This window comes from Scomber japonicus, chromosome 8 (assembly GCF_027409825.1).
Source record: "Scomber japonicus isolate fScoJap1 chromosome 8, fScoJap1.pri, whole genome shotgun sequence".
Lineage (NCBI taxonomy): Eukaryota > Metazoa > Chordata > Actinopteri > Scombriformes > Scombridae > Scomber > Scomber japonicus.
Window position 1 is genome coordinate 9,903,373 of NC_070585.1, and position 18,347 is coordinate 9,921,719.

The 18,347-nt window shown below is 40.7% G+C and overlaps 3 protein-coding genes across 3 annotated transcripts; all 3 read left to right on the top strand.

Moving 5' to 3' along the window:
* The first annotated feature begins 522 nt into the window (after positions 1-522).
* Positions 523-1,609, top strand: si:dkey-237j10.2 (uncharacterized protein LOC568721 homolog). The gene is made up of 2 exons (XM_053323327.1): positions 523-744; positions 875-1,609. The coding sequence occupies exons 1-2, from the start codon at positions 579-581 to the stop codon at positions 1,567-1,569; spliced, it is 861 nt and encodes a 286-aa protein (XP_053179302.1). The 5' UTR covers positions 523-578; the 3' UTR covers positions 1,570-1,609.
* Positions 1,610-4,338: 2,729 nt separating this feature from the next.
* LOC128362688 (sodium/hydrogen exchanger 2-like) lies at positions 4,339-12,001 on the top strand. The gene is made up of 13 exons (XM_053323535.1): positions 4,339-4,585; positions 5,087-5,309; positions 6,117-6,357; positions 6,441-6,691; positions 6,778-6,995; positions 8,101-8,297; positions 8,399-8,488; positions 8,854-8,924; positions 9,127-9,261; positions 9,386-9,482; positions 9,567-9,695; positions 10,126-10,189; positions 11,820-12,001. The coding sequence occupies exons 1-13, from the start codon at positions 4,339-4,341 to the stop codon at positions 11,999-12,001; spliced, it is 2,145 nt and encodes a 714-aa protein (XP_053179510.1).
* A 648-nt stretch (positions 12,002-12,649) lies between these two features.
* Positions 12,650-16,390, top strand: LOC128362548 (transmembrane protein 182-like). Its single transcript, XM_053323329.1, has 5 exons — positions 12,650-12,825; positions 14,080-14,203; positions 14,547-14,645; positions 15,549-15,686; positions 16,015-16,390. Exons 1-5 carry the CDS (start codon positions 12,652-12,654, stop codon positions 16,233-16,235), a joined length of 756 nt encoding a protein of 251 aa, XP_053179304.1. The 5' UTR covers positions 12,650-12,651; the 3' UTR covers positions 16,236-16,390.
* The last annotated feature ends 1,957 nt before the right edge of the window (positions 16,391-18,347 follow it).

The following is an 18,347-nucleotide window of genomic DNA, read 5'->3' on the forward strand; positions in this document are numbered from 1 at the left end:
AGCAAAAGTTATTTGTTCTTTCACTACTCCATTCATCATCTCTCAAACCCTCAGATTGATCTTGTGACCCTTTGGAAGGGCCCATCCACTAAGTTGGAAAAAACACACAACAATATATAAAAATACCTCAAACAGTATGAGTTGATAACTAAGCCCTACATTTTTCTAACAATACTTCTCTACTTCGAATTATGCAGTATTTCGAATGCAGGACTTTTACATGTAATGGAGTATTTTTATATTGTTGCTTATCACCACTTATTTATTATTATATATTACTGTATTTAGTAGTTGACGACTACTCCTGTCAGCCTACCATATTAACCTTTCTCAGCTTGTGTACGAATGCAAATGCACAGTTCTCATTTTATTCTGAACTGTGATTTTCAGTTATAGATTAATAAGGAAGTATGTGGTAGGGGTGGAGGGGCCAGTTCTCAGTTGCAGAAGTGAAACAGGCCAGCACATCTACACAGTTGCACACACAGTCACACTCTGCCATTAGCGCTCTAGACTGACAATAAGAAGCAACACGGGCTAAAAGTCCTGAGAAAAGAAGACGAGAGTCATCCTGTGCCATGTTGGCTGAAGGTTTTCTGAGAATCCTGCGTTACAGGGAGGAAAGAAAGTTTGCCTCTGCTTCTGAGCTGCACAAAACTCAGGCACACGCTCACCATACAGATCCGTTAAACAGTGCTCTCTCAAACTCTACAGACACACGTCGGACAGAATCAACCGAAGCAGGTAAATGGTCTTATTATCACTGCTTTGCTCAGATGTAGTGTGAAATCTAGCATTCCGGACTTAAGCTCAACATGGTCTAGCTTTCTCTAACTAAAAACATCTTAATAACCAGTTTATCTTTTGTACTCAGGTCCACACCAGGAAGAGCTAGACTCTACCCATGCCCATGGATTGAGAGTGCTGCCTCAGGGTGCTACAGGCCTCTCAATCCCTGGCTGTTCAACTGTGCTTGCCCTAGACTCTGACTTTGCACTCTGCTTAGACAGTTGTAGCCTCTTGGATCAGTATCCAGACCTGCAGGTGGCTGACTCAGGTCTCTTCCCCCACAACCCACTCAGAGCTGCCATGACCCAGCGTAGGTCGCACACTCTGCCTAATGCCTCTGAGTTTTGTGGAGCCCAACAGGAGATGCAAGGTGAGCCTCTTTTATCAATACCAGACCAAGGTTATCTGGTTATGGGGGCCAGTGTGAATGTCAGCCTGGATCTGCCGGGCTCAGGGTTGGAGCCCATGTCTAACTCGGTGCTGAACGGACTGCTGGACAAACAGCTGGAGGAGGTGTACCTGCAGCATCTGACTGAAAACTTGGCTAGATGCAGCTCTAACATAGGGAACAGCCTCTTGCGTGGTCTGGTGCTGCCCCCACAGCCAAGCAGCGAACCACGGGGTCCAGACTCATTAGAGGCCTGTCTGGAGGAAGGGTCTGGAGAAGACAGTGACAGGAATATTAGCTATCTGAGCACCCAGAACATACCTCCCTGCTCATCCAACTTTAGCTCCCCTGTGCTGCGAATTTCAGAGGCTGAAAGTACTCATCTGCAGTGAAGAATGAGGGCAAAAACCCAGAAAAGTATTAAATATGGAAACTGAGAGGTGGAAACAACTGTATTTGCTAGTATTTTTATTTATCTGTCTTTAGTCAGTGTCCTTGTTTACTTACTGAATGGAATGATGCCTCAACTTTACCTGCTCTCATATGACATCTGCTGTTAGGTTTTAGTACTACATCACCCTGAATTTACCTGTTATTCATTAGAAGTCATTTTACTTCAGAAGTGTGTTTGTGAAAGGTATTTAACATATTCATACTGTGTGAGTTTATCCTGTATAGTGAAGAAACCTTGTAAAAACCTACTGTAGATCAATCCTTCCAGTCTAAATAAAGTTAAATGAAAATAATCATTGCTGATCTTATTTTAGATTCTAGTGGTACACCATCAGGGCACAACGATTTTTCTATAAGAAGTATGAATAAATACATTTAGACTATAACTAAACTATAGATCATTGTAAACAACACATACACACAATGAGAAAAAGGAAATGTGTGTGCTTGTGATTCAGAAAACCAAACTTTAAACAAAGCAAAATAGTTTATTCTACCTTACCTTAAAACAATGTACATCCATAGTTTTGTGTGTGTGTGTGTGTGTGTGTGTGTGTGTGTGTGTGTGTGTGTGTGTGTGTGTGTGTGTGTGTGTGTGAAAAGTATATAAAAATAGATTGTAGAAAACCACCAGGTTTATCCAAAGTCCAGTTTCTTTTTGGTCATTTGATCATTTGAAAATTTGTTTGGGAAGTAGCACCAGTGAAGTACATTATAGATCCTACATTATCCCATTCTTTTGTGCCCTTGTGTTGTTGAGGGGCCTTGTCAAAATCAGGTTTGATAGGGTAGTATTCCAGCGCTAGAGCACTATATATATCAGCGTAATAGTACAAATATAATCATGCTGTTGACTTGGAGGCAGAGTTGTGCTCTGTGGCCTCAGGTTAATCCAGCCATGCTGATTGTGAGCCAAATGGGGCTGCAGACAAGGGAGACAGAAGAGGTGCGAAATCTTTCACCCAAAGAGGAACTGTAAAACTGATGTGCTGCATACTCTGCAAAGGCCAGGAGAACAAGAAAGATTATAAGAATGTTACTACTACTACTACTACTACCGAAAATAATAATAATAATAATAAGCTTTGTACTGGTGTAAACTAAATAAATAATGAACACGAATTATGGAGTCTGTTTTAAAAGATATGGCTGGAAATTTTCTATATATTTCTTATGGTCAACAAATCTCTGCAGAGTCAAATCAACAATGAGCTCACCCAATTTACATGTATTGCATGTGTATCCAAAGCCTCATATATCTTATCCCTCTATGCCTGATTAAACCTCAGGATTGTGTAAGCAGGTACAGACTCTGTTTGACTGACATCTCCCTGACTTCTCTGTACTTAACTTTATCATTCTAATTAAAGGCCTGGTCCTGCCTACTCTGAGCTGTTTTCAGTTATTCTGGCTGATAAGACGTCTGCTCAAGTGGAAGAAAAAAAGTGCAACATATACTTTGAGAGTGGGATCATCAAGCAGACTGTACACACCCACACAGTCCTGACATAAGGTCTAATTAGGAGAACAACATTAGTAGAAAAAACTGTTAGAATACCATGAAAAGCACCACAATGGTAATATATAGTCAGTACTGTAGTACAGTCTATTAGCTTTGTATTAACGTTTTCACTGTGAATATAGGCACTATAGTCTACATGGTGAGTAAATGTAAACAGAATGTGTTTGTGTGAGGTTGTGTGGTCCAGGTCTTACTTACAATGAATTGAGTTATTTATTGAACACTGAAAAAAAAAATCAATCAACATTCTTTTCTATTCTTCATTTTATGGGAAGAAACTAATCCATGTAACTGTATTTATTCATTATCAAGCTCAAGTATTCTGTTATGATAATCTTATTCATAATATCTTTATGTTTCTATGTCTAAAACATTAACTCTCTGATTTATAGTTCAGATTAAATCCAGGGGGTTTGTGAATTGTGGTATTCCAGCAAACATGTCCAGTTGCAATATGGCTGGTTATTGTTTCATTCAAAATTAATAATAATTAAAGAACAAAACAGATTTTGGATAAGGACAATTAGTCTTGCCTGCAGATTAAAATAAATCCTCTTGTTGCCACAGGAGAAGATATTTCTATAATTTTGGGAATTGATTAGTCAATTGAAACAAAACTAATTAGCAACTATTTTGATAATCACTTAATTGTTTATGTCATCTTTGAAGAAAAAAAAAAGTCAAAGATTTGATGGTCCCAGGTTCTCTAATGTGTTCTCGGTCTTACATGACAATGAATTGAATATATTTAGGTTTTGGATTGATTATTTGACAAAACAAATCATTAAATGAAGCCACCTTTGCTACAGGATATTGTGATAGACTTTTTTTACTCTTTTCTGATGTTTTATAGATCATACAAACAATCGATTAATCGAGAAAATAATCAACAGGTTAATCCATAATGAAAATAATTATTCGTTTAAACTATCTGTACAGAAGGAAACCTTACCATCAAATGCTAGATTCCACTACGAATCTTGCTAGCTCAGGGATTCCTGTGCACATTAGGGGCTGCATGAGTTGTGGTCAGGTTGTTTTGTGTGTGTGTGTGTGTGTGTGTGTGTGCATGTGTGTCTGTGTATAAGTGTGTGTGTGTGTGCCTCTCGCCCTCCCCCTATCTCCATAACACCCTGTCCTATTCTCTCTCTGTCTCTCTCTCCTGTTGTCCCAGCATGGCTGCAGTATGGCTGCTCTGTGGACTCCCTCTCTGTTAATCTCTGCCTGCATGTTGGGATGTTTGGGCCTGACCCCCCTCGCTGAGCGCCCTCAGCCCCACAACTTGCCCCCCTCGCTGGGCTTCAACAGCAGCGATGGCAGCCTGTCTGTGGATCTGCCCATGGCTCTGAGGGTTTTCAGTGTGGACTACCACCATGTGCAGGCCCCCTTTGAGATCGTGCTGTGGATCATGCTGGCCTCGCTGGCCAAGCTGGGTGAGCCTCAGCTGCTCGTACATGGAAAGCAAACTTTTGATTAGTGGTGGTTCGATATTGTTAGTGGTTTCACTGGGAAAAATAAAGTATGGGATGTATTCATGATTGGAAATATAAATAAAAGTTGATCAACCTGTGTATTGGTAACATATTCCAAGTTATTAGCCAATGATTATGATTTTTATTTCACATAAACAACCCTGTACAAAAACAAGCCTTTATTTATGGCCTTTTTTACTTTTAAAGGTATTCCCATTCATAAGTCATGTAATCAGGAAAATATTTTGAATTCCTCTTAATATTTAGTATAAATAAACACACAAAAGCATCCCATTACTACCCAACTGTTATATATATATATATATATATATATATATATGATGTATATGAGTTGTTGGTTTACCTTCATTTTTGAGCATTCAGTCACAGTGATTGTGACAGTCAAAAAACTGTTGACAACTGTTGTCCTTTCTGTTCTCTCTCTGTGTTTATATCCACCAGGTTTCCACTGGTCTGGTCGTGTCCCAGCGGTCGTCCCAGAGAGCTGTCTTCTCATCATGGTGGGCCTCCTGGTGGGAGGGGTGATCTATGGCGTCCGTCACTCTGCTCCCCCGACTCTAAGCGCTGATGCTTTCTTCCTTTTTCTCCTCCCACCCATCGTGCTGGATGCAGGATACTTCCTGCCAGGGAAGTTGTTCTTTGAAAACCTGGGTACCATCCTCTGGTTGGTGCACAATCATGATTTGATTTTAAATGTGTGTGTGTGTGTGTGTGTGTGTGTGTGTGTGTGTGTGTGTGTGTGTGTCTGTGTGTGTGTGTGTGTGTGTGTGTGTGAGAGAGAGAGAGAGAGAGAGAGAGAGAGAGAGAAAGAGAGGGAAACAGAGAGAGAGAAAGAGAGGGAGAGAGAGAGAGAGAGAGAGAGGGAGAGAGAGAGAGAGAGAGAGAGAGAGAGAGAGAGAGAGAGAGAGTTTGTGTGTTATGTTTGTGAGTTAAATATACTAAATGTTTTATTTTTCTTTTGTAGGACAAAGTATCCCAGTTTTGACAACTTTTTGTCTACAAATGATAATTTTAGAGTCCTCCTCCACTCAAAAATGTGTTTTTCTTCTTATTCCTTTGGGGTTTTTTAGAGCTTCACTGTGCAGTTTGTTTTCATGTTCATCTGCTGAAAGTGTGAAGTTTTTTCTTGTACGTACAAATGTGATTCAAGGGCCAGTATACAACTTACACAAGTGTGATGTGGAAACTTGAAGCCCCCAGTGTACAAACACTGAAAATGAACTCCACAGTGAAGTAGAAGACATCTTGTGTCCAGCAGCTAAACTTTTGAAATAAACAATATTGGCATATATACATATATACTATATATACTTACTACAAAAACAGTAGTAAGTGGATTTTTTTTGTCAAACTACTACTTTCATGCTTTCACTTTACTAAAGGGTTATACTGGTGACATTTCATCAATCTTGAGTGATTTGCACATCAGTATCCATCCTGTTTGCTGTAAAACTACTGATTCTCTCTCCAGGTATGCAGTGCTGGGAACCTTGTGGAACGTGCTGGGCATTGGCCTGTCTCTGTATGGTGTGTGTCTGCTGGCCCAGAGCTCTCTGGGAGACGTCTCTCTGCTGCACTGCCTGCTGTTCGGCTCTCTGATCGCTGCTGTCGACCCTGTGGCCGTGCTCTCTGTCTTCCAGGAGATGCATGTGAATGAGCAGCTGCATATCTTGGTGTTTGGAGAGTCGCTGCTCAACGATGCTGTCACTGTGGTGAGGGTAGAGGTTGACCTACGGACTTATGATGAAATAATGAATATTTAATAGTCTACATAAAACACTCTTCTTCCTCTTAGGTGCTCTACAAGCTGTTTGAATCCTTCCTCCGCTTGCCTTCAGTGACAGGGCTAGATGTGTTGCTGGGTGGGTGCAGGGTGCTGGTGGTGGGCCTCGGTGGCCTGTTTGTTGGCCTCTTCTTTGGCCTGGTGGCAGCCCTCACCTCACGGTTCACGTCCAGAGCACAGGTCATCGCCCCACTCTTTGTCTTCCTCTATTCCTACTTGTCCTACCTGACCTCAGAAATGCTTCACCTCTCTGGTATCATGGCGTGAGTACTTCTGAATAGTATTATATACTCCATTCTATATGTTTTCCTCAGTAAAATCTTATTACAATTGTTATTTTTCCCTGCAGCATTGTGACCTGTGCTGTGACCATGAAGCAGTATGTGGAGGCTAACGTGTCTGAGCGCAGCAACACCAGTATCCAGTACTTCCTGAAGATGTGGAGCAGCGTGAGTGAAACCTTAATTTTCATCTTCCTGGGTGTGTCCACCATACAGGATGTCCATATGTGGAGCTGGCCCTTTGTCTGCTCTACACTGCTGCTCTGCCTCATCTGGAGGGCCACAGGTACTGTAGCTTCAAAGATCTTTAAACGAACTCACCTACACCACAACGTCATTACACCAAAACCAATGCAGTTTCAGTTCAAAACGTTACATCCAATCCCACTTTAAGTGACTAGATAGTTTATAGGTTTTTGTTACTTTTAGGTCTGTCTTCACACAATACTGACACGTCAATATTGGCCTTGAAGATATTCTCCCAGAATGCAACCACGCCATAAAAAGTGCAAAATTCCCTCTTTTTGTTTCTGTGGAATGAAATACCTTTTTGTGCTGTGGCGGAAGGATACATTTTGTAAGTTTCTTACCTGCCTTTTGGTGCTCAAGACTTGTTCAGAGTAAACTTGAGGTATCTTCTTTTGTAGATTTACAAGTTGGGATATTTTTGCAGTCTGTCTTTTCAATTTTTGTGTGTGTTTGTGACCTCACAGAGCTGATCTCAAGCAGTTCTTGTTGTCCTCCAACTCTGTGTCTAGTACATGGAATATGGTTTGCATCTGAGCTTATCTGGTGTGTTCTGAAAGAAACAAGCGATGGGAAACTATGTTCCAGAGACTTCTATTAAGAGATCCTGAAAGACTGAGTAGTTACTAAGGCAATGGAAACAAATACAGCGTTTTCAAGACTTTGTAGAAGAGGGGCTGTGAGAAAATGTATGAAGAACCTCATTGCACCATCACCATTGATTGAAAAAGAGTAAATAAACACACTCTGTAAAAGGTGAATAGAAAGTTGGTTTCATGCACGAACAAAACTACATGTGATTACTAGACTGTATCCCTCTGCTGCGGCTTGGTAAGGTACATTCAGGAAACAAAAAGAGGAAATTTTTATACGAAACTGTAACTTTGGAATCTACTGACTTGATTTAGGTAACTCAGACTGCAGAAGCTTCATTTTAGCTTTAACTGAACTTTGGAAGGCATATTTACTCAGAATGAGGTCTGTGGATTTTGCTCCTCATCTCTTACCTCTCTCATGTTCTTACAGCGACAAAGACCTATTTCCATGCACATATTGGCACTTCAGTAGACAGACTTGAAAAAACTTGAACCTGTCCTTTAATGATGACATATTAAATGTCTCACCACATTTCACCTTCTTTCAAGGTGTTCTATTGCTGACTGCTGTGGTGAACAAGCTGCGGAGAAATGTTGTGACTTTTCGAGACCAGTTCATCATTGCCTACGGTGGCCTGAGAGGGGCAATCTGTTTCTCCCTGGTCTTCCTGATTGATGACTTCCCTAAAAAAAGACTGTTCATCACAACAACCATTGTAGTCATCCTCTTCACTGTGTTTGTGCAGGTAGAAGAAGAGTTTTTCTTGTTTGCGATGCCTTTGTTTGGTTTAATGGAGTACTTTTGGTAATACTGTATTTATTGAGTTGGGTTTTGTTTGCTTTCTAGGGGATGACCATAAAGCCTCTAGTCGAGCTGCTGGATGTGAAGAGGAAGAAGAGAGCTCTGCCTACTGTCAGTGAGGAAATCCACAGCAGGGTGAGAAATAACCAGTGTGTGTAATTAGTGTACTTTTCCATTGGGTGATGAACATAGACACCAAAATACTTCATGTGTCTGTTGTGTCATTTATTGCAGTGAAACATACCTCTAGTCTAGAGGATTATTATGTATCTTTTATTTATAACACTTTGTTAACTTTTAACAAATTATTAATTTTTAAATTGTATTTTTATACATTATTACAACATAACAAGATTTAATTTTGTAGCATAGCTCTAGCTTGTTTGAACATTTTTCGGGACCATACTATTACAAAATGTATGCATTTTATGATATATGAATTACATATTGATATCTTTACTAATAGTTATATACGCACTGATTTTATTGTCTCTTCTCAGCTTATAGATCATCTTCTGGCAGGGATTGAGGATGTTGTTGGCTACTGGGGACAGCACTACTGGAAAGACAAGTTTGTTTCTTGTGTTTTACTTACTGTAAACGTGCTTCACCTTCCCTTGTTAAACATGATTCTAAAAACATAGACCCTGAGCTGACCAGTAGATGGCAGCAAATACCACATGCAAAAGTTCCTCATGATGTCCACATTCAGGACTGATGTGAGCTGGTGCCTTCAGTGAATCTCATGTGCCTGTATGTTTGTTTTCTGTGAGGTTTGAGCAGTTCAATAAGAAGTACCTACGGCGTTTCCTGATCCGTGAAGATCACCAGGCACGCTCCAGCATCCTCAGAGTCTACCAGGAGCTTGAGAGAAGGGAGCAGAGAGGAGATGAGGAGGCACCAGCACTGTGAGAAATCATCTTTCTATGTAATCTATGCTTGTGTTTGGTTAGTGTTTGGTATATGTATATATATTAATCTATTGGCTGGGATTTGGCTAAATAAATGTGAATATTCACCCCACACTTTTAGAGTAGACCCCCGCTCCCACAGCCGTCCTCTCCTGCCAGAGGAGATGGACAGTATCAGACGTATCCTCTCCAGAAACCTTCACAACTTCAACAACAAGGTAAATTTAAAGCTTTTGTGTTGATATAAAGCTCATAATGAGTGTAATCATCTGCCCATTTTTATGCCTATATTGTCACTCCAGCAGACACCGGCTTACAGTAGACACACTCTTCACCAGGACGCCACCATGGAGAGACCCAGGAGGCCCCTTTACAGACACCAGAGTCTGGGAGAAAGACACACATATAATACAATCACACACTGGCCACAGGTATTGGACCTGTAAGCACACAGATAGACATTCATTTAACATATTTTTTCAGTTTAATATTTTTCTCATAGCTAGTGAAATTTCAACAAATGAGGTGGGATCATTCCATTTGAAGTACTTGAAGGTTGAAAGGAAAATGTCAACGTGAAATTCACCAGCAATGCTTGTAGTACATTGCTCAAGCTGTATTCAATATTTAATAAGTAAATATTATTCATATTATATTTTAATTTAGAAGATCCCTGAACATCAATACTCCACCATCAATTTTACTGTGTGAAGGTGGGTTGGAGGGGGAATATTTCAGAACAGTATCACTATTTTGAGTAAAGCAAAAAAAAAAGTTCATTAATTACTTACTTGAGCAATTACTTGAAATAACTTGTTAAACACACGTTTCATATTTTACTGTGTATCTCCTTTGTCACAGGGGGAGGGTGGGGAGTTCCATGGACCACACAGAGTGAGAACAGGACTCAGCAGGTCTCACACAGGTAAAATGATGAACAATTCAATACACAGTATATGAAAATTACATATTAAAGGAAAAATGCAGTTTTGGCAAATGGATTACATGGAGTTCAATGAAATGTCAATGTAAACTTTTGTCTCTCTTTCTTTTCTTTTAATTCTCATCAGAGCCCTCATAACAATATAGGGAAGTATTATGTAGCACATGGCTACTAAAAGTACTGGTGGTGGAGGTAATTTAGTAAATTAATGATTTGAGTTAGTATTTGTGGTATTCAATGACCGCACAAGACATGGAACTATGAACTGGTACCTTCTATTTATGAAAATTAAACCTGAAGTGCAGAACCTTTACATATATATGAGCATGTGTTACATTCAAACCCTGTCCAAATGAGTTCAAACAATGCTGATTAAGTCTATTAATGCCAGATAAATCTCTCTGTAGCTCAGAGAACTTTCTGTGGCAATAGAAAATAGGCTATAAATAGATAATTACCTAATCTGATGACTCCATCATGTTTCTTGCCCCTCTGCTCTTGCCTCTTGGGACAGGACTGGGGAGTTGGGGGGATCACATGTATGCAGGTGCCACAATGTCGACAGTGTTTTTGTAATCACTCACAATTCCAGAAGGGGGAGACAAAGGTCCCACACTGCAGCTTTAAACCAAATAAAATATATGGTCAATAGGTTCAATGTTTAGTTAAAATGTCACAAAGATAACTTTCATTCCTTTTTCTTACCTTCTTTGATTTTGAATTACTGATTTTTTCAATTTCTGTCTGACTGGGTGCACCCTAATGTAATGCATTCTCAATTCTCAATATTGGATCCAAAATAAGATTGGTAACAATATTAACACCTGTTTCCATATTTCTTCCAAAACCCTTGTCCCTTTACATTTCAGTACAACTTTACAATAGTTGACTATTCACTGTATCAGCAATAACAAAATCACTGTAACCAAGGCACAATAATACACTATATTAATAATATGAATACTTAGACTGTTCACTTAAACCAGTGGTTACGACTCAGTCTTTGCACAGGCATAGGGAATGTGTTTGAAGAAGAATGAAGTGTCTTTTCCAAATCAAGTCAGAAAGGAGTAAAGTCAGAGTTTGTGCTGGAAGTTGAGTGTAAGCATGGTGCTGGCCTTGTGCAGTCCATGATGTTTACCCTACTTTTACCCTACTGAGAGGGGTAATGTTGTCAGTTCTTGGCTCTGGGCTCTTCATTCCAGGGATCTAGAGGTCTTGTCTGGGTTGGCTTGCCATGAATGTCAAATCAACTTCAGCATTGGCAAGTTTCAGTGACCCTGCCTCTTAATCACACACACAGCAAAGTGCACACTATTGTAGTTCTGATTTAACGATATTATATCATGTTTTTACCGTTTTATCTGAGTTACATTTTTACTGTTAAGCAGCGGCTACCCTCTCTACCTATGGTGCTGCAAACCTGCATTCTGACTGGCTAGCACTTCAGTGATCTTAACGTTTTGTCAACTGGTTTACAGTTACTTTCCTCATCAGGTGTCCCCCGTCTCTCCCTCTCTCTCTCCCTGTCTCTCTCTCTCTCTCTCTCAACCTTTGACCTTTAAACTATCTGTGGCTCCTGAGCTCACTATAGCCTCTCCTGTCTTGTTAGTGTGCTCCATAAGCCCGAGGCCCGTCCTCCAGGACTCCGCAGCTCAAAGTGGGTCAGTAGATCCACAAGCCTCAACTGCCATAGGAGACCAGGTCTGCCCACAACACCAGGCACGTATGGCAAGAGCCCAGAAGAAACAGCTCAGCTTTGTTTTGGAGAATGAGAAGCAACAATCAAGATAATAACAAAGACAGAAAGAGATGACTGAATTCTGTGTATTCAGTCGATTCAAAAGTTAAGTACCTCAAATTAATTTAGCCATAGAGTTGTGGGGTGCAAGACTGGGTTGATACAAGGTTTTTCCCTCAAAATAAAATGATAAAACTAATTAAATAATCCATGTTCTGGTTTCATCATATTGAGTGTTTGCAAGACACAATAAAGCTGTCCTCTTTTCAACTCCTGAACTGCTCTTCAGACACATGGTGGAGGTTTGGGGGTCATTTGCGTCTTCTGTCTAATTCATTTTCAAAGTGGCACTCCAACAGTAACACCTACGTTAGAAATACCTTGCAGTCATAAATGCTTATACTCCACATCATAAGTACACACACAAACCAAACCTTGTGGCAGAGCACACTCACGGTAATTTGACAAGGACAGGCTTACTGCTTCCTAAAATAACCCCTGTCCCCCGTGCCTAACCTACTGGGTTACTGTAGCTTTTTTCCCCCGCAGCTCCCAGCATGCCAGGGAGTGTCTGTGATAGTCAGACTGTTTTCTTTAGGACTGGAGTTGGGCAGTGGGCTGCAGAGTGCACACTAACAAGGAACTGAGTACTCACTGATCTGAAGTTTGAAGGTTAAAGAGAATAGCACAGCGGGCTGGAGTTATGAAGGTGGGAGCTGCAGCTTTGGCCGGTGGTATATTTGGGGTATTAGGGACCCTGTGTTTCTTTCTGGCCTTTGGGACAGACTACTGGCTGGTGGCCAGTGACAACTGTGGACCATATACATGGTCGACACAAACAACACCGACAGGGAATAAAGATGCCAATGGAACTGAGGTAGGACAGATACATGTGTGTGCGTGATTAATGTTTATAGTCATAGAGAAGCTCATGATTGTGTGCACATACAAGCAAACTTACAAAATACATAAATGCCAACCATATTACAGGCAGCTAGAACTGATAGGTGAGCAATGTACGACACAATAAAAGTCCAAGCAGTGTTTATTTTAATCACAGAAACATCACATATGACCACTACCACAAAAAGACCAGTGTGGTCTGTGGACAGTGGTGACCCAATACCAACATAGCATGTAGGAGATTTAAAGCTGTACTAAAGATATTTAGTTGTGCAACTCCATAAAGTTGAGTTTTGTGACTTTCAGTAAGGGTCAAGAAACACTGGATCCTACACATCCCCCAATGTGGCCAATAACATCTTTTCATTACGCTGGGTCTAATAAATGCAAACGTTTTTCAGAGTTTCACAGCCTCAGCTTATAATGCAGATTTTCTGTTAACAAGACTAACCTTTGTGAGTTGCATGTTAACATTGGCTAATTAGCACTAAATACAAAAGTACAACTGAGGCTGATGGGAATGTTATTAGATTAAACCAAATTATTGGACAGGTTTTGACCTGATTATTATATGAAAAGTTAAGTAATACCAAAATTCATCCTCCAGGGATCAAGTTTGATGCTAATCCATCCAGTAGTTGTTGAGATATTGCAGTCTAGACAGTCGACCGACAGACCGACATTGCAATCCTTACAGCCATGCTGCTGGCATACTGCTAAAAATTGTGTTTTCACAGGATCAGCAGTTCTCCTCATGACAATTGACCAACTGCCCCTTTAATTTTCCACCATATTCTTCCATGCCACATTTATGAGAAAGTTCACTTGATGCAAAGTAAGGGATATATTTATAAAACCGAATCCCCCAGTATACCCCTCCCTAACATCGCAGCACAACAGAGTCTTTCATTTCCAATAAAAGAGGATGATTAAAGTTGCTGTGTGTTATTCTGCACCATCAATCATATTTTTGACAAGCAAGTGGAGGGTATCATTCATGCGTGTTTCATAAGTTTCCCTTCAAAACCTCATAGACCAGCAGGCCATAATCAGAACCACATTTGATGCTGTGGCACCACTGAAGTACAGAGCCACCCAGAGCTACTGACACAGCCATGTGTTGACAAAGCTGACATAAATTAATGTTCATTCATCCTCTGATCATTGAGTGTCCATCTCTTTATAGGCTATGTCTACTGATGTTTGTCTGTCTCTTTTTCTTCTTCAGATCCTGTTTGTGAAGGCGGTCACTGTTGCTCCTTCATCTATCAGCCTCCACCATGAGGGCTTTTTCTGGCGTTGTGTGTTCCAGGTGGACCCCACAGCGCACGCAGTCCTGGCCACTCTCTTTAGTATGTGGGCTTATGCCAGACTTTTTCTTAAGGCAACAACATTCTTTCGTTGGGGCTTATTCGGTTTGGTTGTATGTCTCGTGCTCAGCTGTGTGGTCTGTGTGACATGCTACCAAGGGCCGGAATGATAAATGCCTATAATTTGGAAACTTCACAGAAACTATACAGGAGGAGAGCAATAATGAATTTCAATATAGGATGTGACATTTTTCAATCTTGTGGTGTTTCTTATGTTTTTCTGTACACAAACAGTCTTCTTAAAACCACATTTTGGGGTCGAGACTCTCTCTAAGCCATAAAACACCTTTTAAACTTTCCTTTTTCTTTTTCTTTCTCCTTGTAGCAAACCAACCAGAATCCAAGGTGTGTATCCATGGTTACCTCTTTCCTCTGCCAGTTGCACTTGGACAAGTGCCTCATCCAAGTTATGATGCTACGGCAGGTAATAGGCTACTCTCAGTCACACAGGCAGATGACGAACTAAAGGAAAACTGTAAATTAGTCAAGGAATATAATCAAAGCAGATGTTTCCATACAGGACGTGAAGGTTCACTGGATGATATGATATGAAAATGAACACCTATGGGAAATTTTGGAGTGTATAGTCAAACACAGAGTTTGAGAATACGAGCATTGAAGCTCCTTCAAGCACACAATCACTCAATGTTGATTTCTTCTTTAATTTCTTCACTTGTCTGTATCTGTGTCTACACACACCTACAAACAAACATGTATGTTATTTTACAATCACTTCCTCACACACATACATGCACAATTTTCATTTGGGTATTTGCAGTGAGTGTAACAGTAAAATAAGCTTAGACTCCAAAGTATGTGAAGGGTCTAGGGGGTCATTGCACCCATTGATTGAGCCTATACATTACTGGTAAAAGGAATAAATGAACTGCAAAGATGGTGAGAAGAATTTTAGAAAATGGTGAGTTCTTGGGTCAAAGTCCCAGTGAGTCTAAAAATATGGACACCACTCTCATGTGTATGCTAAATATGAGGCAGCAGCTAGTTAGCTTAGCTTAACACAAAGACTGTAACCAGTTTGCCTGACTCTGTCTAAAGGTGGGGCATTCTCTTATATTTTAAATATTTCCAACTTGGCTTTTGTATGGATTAACAAATATATAGCATGTTTATTAGTGAAAATGTTGAAGTATTCTTTAATTGTAGAACATTACTCGATTGCTAACCTCTCCAGATTCCTAGAGAAAATACTAAGTTAATACATAACACCAGTGTCCTCAATGATCGTTGCGACCTTGATGCAAACACTCTCTCTAGAAACATAGACTGGTCTTCTGCTCTCACGGTGGCCTGCTTGTATTTATTGCAGTGTTTCGGGGCTTCTGGACTGTGCTGATAATCCTCGGGCTGGTCTCGGCTCTGACTGGAGGTTTCCTCTTGGTCTGTGGTGTCCCCTTCATCAGCCACAAGCTGTACAAGCTGGGCGGGGCCTTCTGCATAGCTGCTGGTAAAATATAAACTTTACTATATGCATGTGTAGAGTTTATAGTCATAGTGTCTGCAGTGTGAAATATGTTGTCTGGGGAATAAGTGAACGTACACACTCATGTTGGAGTCAGCTGCTTTCAGCTGTTCATACCTGTCACATACAAACAGACAAACACATACCCACCACACAGAGCAGCAGATGTCACCCTGCAGCACTGTTGCTATACCAACAGCAGGTGTAAACATTGATACTGTGGTAACGGTAGAAATGAGTAGGAGCTGCATTCCTATGGAGTAAGTCACAACAATGATAGGCTCTATCTGACTCTCCTTATATCACTCCACAGCCTGCTTTTTCCTGCTCGTCCTGCTGCTCTATGTACTGTGGATGGAGCTGGTGGACGTGAGGAGCTACATCCTCCAGGAGAGAGGGGAGGCATGTCCCAGTGCACACGTTTCAGTGCTCTATGGCCTGTCATTCATGGTGGCGGCAGCTGGCGTGCCTCTGGAGCTTGTTTCTGGGTTGGTCTTCATGCTGGTGGGCCGAGCGCTGCACGCCAGCAAGTGAGCTGGCCATCTGGCCTGTAGGAGAAGAGAGAACTGACCTTTTTATGTGCCGCACTGGGACTGGGAGCACCACACTTCTTGGATGTACATAAAAACTGTCTGGAAAGATACGACCAACATTATAGCACCACCTTTTGGATATTAAGTAGCATGCAGACAGAGAAACTAGTTTGGTGTATCACTTTTACAATTTTAGTTGCTCTGTTTGATTTCTGTTTTTAAAAAATCAGTGTTTACTAGGGAATAATTGTACTACAATATATAATCTTATGGGATTAACGTGGTGTACTATGCATATGCTATTGACAGTAAGGAGCAATATGTGATGTGCCACATTTTTTTCTACACAAGACTGTGTTGATACACTCAATTGCATTCTTCTATAATTCTACCAATTGCCATTTTTATTAATTCTGCAAATGATGGGTCCATAGCATGGAAGGTGAGAAATGCATTGGTGAACCAGCTGTGTCCCCTGTCCTGAGTTTGGCACACGATCAAAGAAGCTTGCTGGCTGGAGCGGAGTGAGAGGGGAGGGAGGGGTGTCTGTGTGGCCGGATGGACTGGGGACAGAAATGGTAGGTTTTGATAGAGAGGGGGGTGGAGTAGGAGAGGGCTGGATATAGGAGGGGAGAGAGAGAGAGAATTGATGCGTGTAGGGGGGCACAAGGGGGCTTTGAGAAATGAACAGCTGTTTGTGGGTTTGGTTGGTATAGCCTACAGCAGGCTGGCCACCTGCCTCCTTCACCCCAATCACATTTCACTCCCTCATTCAATCTCCCATGCTTTATTTGTTCTGTCTCGCACTGTCACATTTATCTTTCCTTCTTACGTGTTTACAGACGCTTCAGTGTTAGACTGAGGCCAAACCATTCAAATTCAAGTGCAAAATCATGTGGTAAAGTACCTAATGTGTCGTTATGGTGTCATACCAAGCAGAATTCATGCCTGCCACTATTATAGATAATCCATTGACAACAACCTCCTCTCTTATTTCTTCAAAGTTATTAGATAAAATATTCATAGGAGCACACACATAAACATTCTGTCTTTGGCTTGGTGTTATCCAAAAGGGAAACACAGACTTGTGATTGTATCATAACTGCTACAATATTAGATCATCCTCTATTTTCATTGGTCTGAATGGGCAGCAGGCAGACTCTCAATCACACATATCAGCTTTCATCTGCTCCACTGAGGAGCAGGAGGAGAGGCATGTTTGCTTCAAAGAACTCAATCATATGAAACTCACACACGCACGCATGCACACACACACGAACACTCGCACGCACACACACACGCACACACACACGCACACACACACGCACACACACACGCACACACACACACACACACAGACACACACACACACACACACACACACACACACTGTGATAAAACTGTCTATATGAATACACCAGTGTTAATTATCAACATATACTGTATATATATGCATAGGTGCACATGCAGTTATGATCTCAGATCAGACTTGTAGTCTAGTTTACTTCAGAGGCTTATAATGTAATGGAGCACCATAGCGATCTATCAAAAGTTATAGGTCAGATAAGTTTAGCTGTGCTGTGATGTCAGAAGTACATTGTGGTTGTTTGGTATTTGACTTTGTAATGATGTGATGTTTATTTCTGATAAACATCACAGATATATGTGACATATTTGTCTGAAACAACTTAATTGCTACCTGTTATGGTTTTGACATAAACTTTTATCTCAATGAACCATTTATGATCAATAAAGTTTGTTAAAATAATAATTTATAGACCATCATTTCCGACATTAAATTTGAACTTGGGGACCTCAGAAGCAGAGAAATCAAAATCACAGTTTGACTTTAAGTATTTAAACTACAGGTAAACACACCACTCCTTATCTGAAGAAACTTGAAGAAAATAAGATACAGTAGACAAAAAGAAACAAATACAAGAGGTTAGGAAGAAAGAGAAGAAGAGACAAAGTCAGAAAAAGATGTTTTTTTGAGGTGTGTAATTGACAGAATCAGCAGAGCTGACTGGGAGATGAATCTGATCATTTAAAAAGCACAGCAAAAAAAGGATTTTAAAAAACCCACACCATACACAGCAGGAAGGTGGGATTT

Coding starts and splice junctions, on each gene's coding strand:
- LOC128362548 (XM_053323329.1), top strand. CDS start 12,652: ATGAAGGTGGGAGCTGCAGCTTTGGCCGGTGGTATATTTGGGGTATTA. Junction 12,826..14,079: donor AAGATGCCAATGGAACTGAG/GTAGGACAGATA, acceptor TTTCTTCTTCAG/ATCCTGTTTGTGAAGGCGGT. Junction 15,687..16,014: donor GGCCTTCTGCATAGCTGCTG/GTAAAATATAAA, acceptor ATCACTCCACAG/CCTGCTTTTTCCTGCTCGTC.
- LOC128362688 (XM_053323535.1), top strand. CDS start 4,339: ATGGCTGCTCTGTGGACTCCCTCTCTGTTAATCTCTGCCTGCATGTTG. Junction 8,925..9,126: donor CAGCACTACTGGAAAGACAA/GTTTGTTTCTTG, acceptor GTTTTCTGTGAG/GTTTGAGCAGTTCAATAAGA. Junction 9,696..10,125: donor CAATCACACACTGGCCACAG/GTATTGGACCTG, acceptor CCTTTGTCACAG/GGGGAGGGTGGGGAGTTCCA.
- si:dkey-237j10.2 (XM_053323327.1), top strand. CDS start 579: ATGTTGGCTGAAGGTTTTCTGAGAATCCTGCGTTACAGGGAGGAAAGA. Junction 745..874: donor GACAGAATCAACCGAAGCAG/GTAAATGGTCTT, acceptor TTTTGTACTCAG/GTCCACACCAGGAAGAGCTA.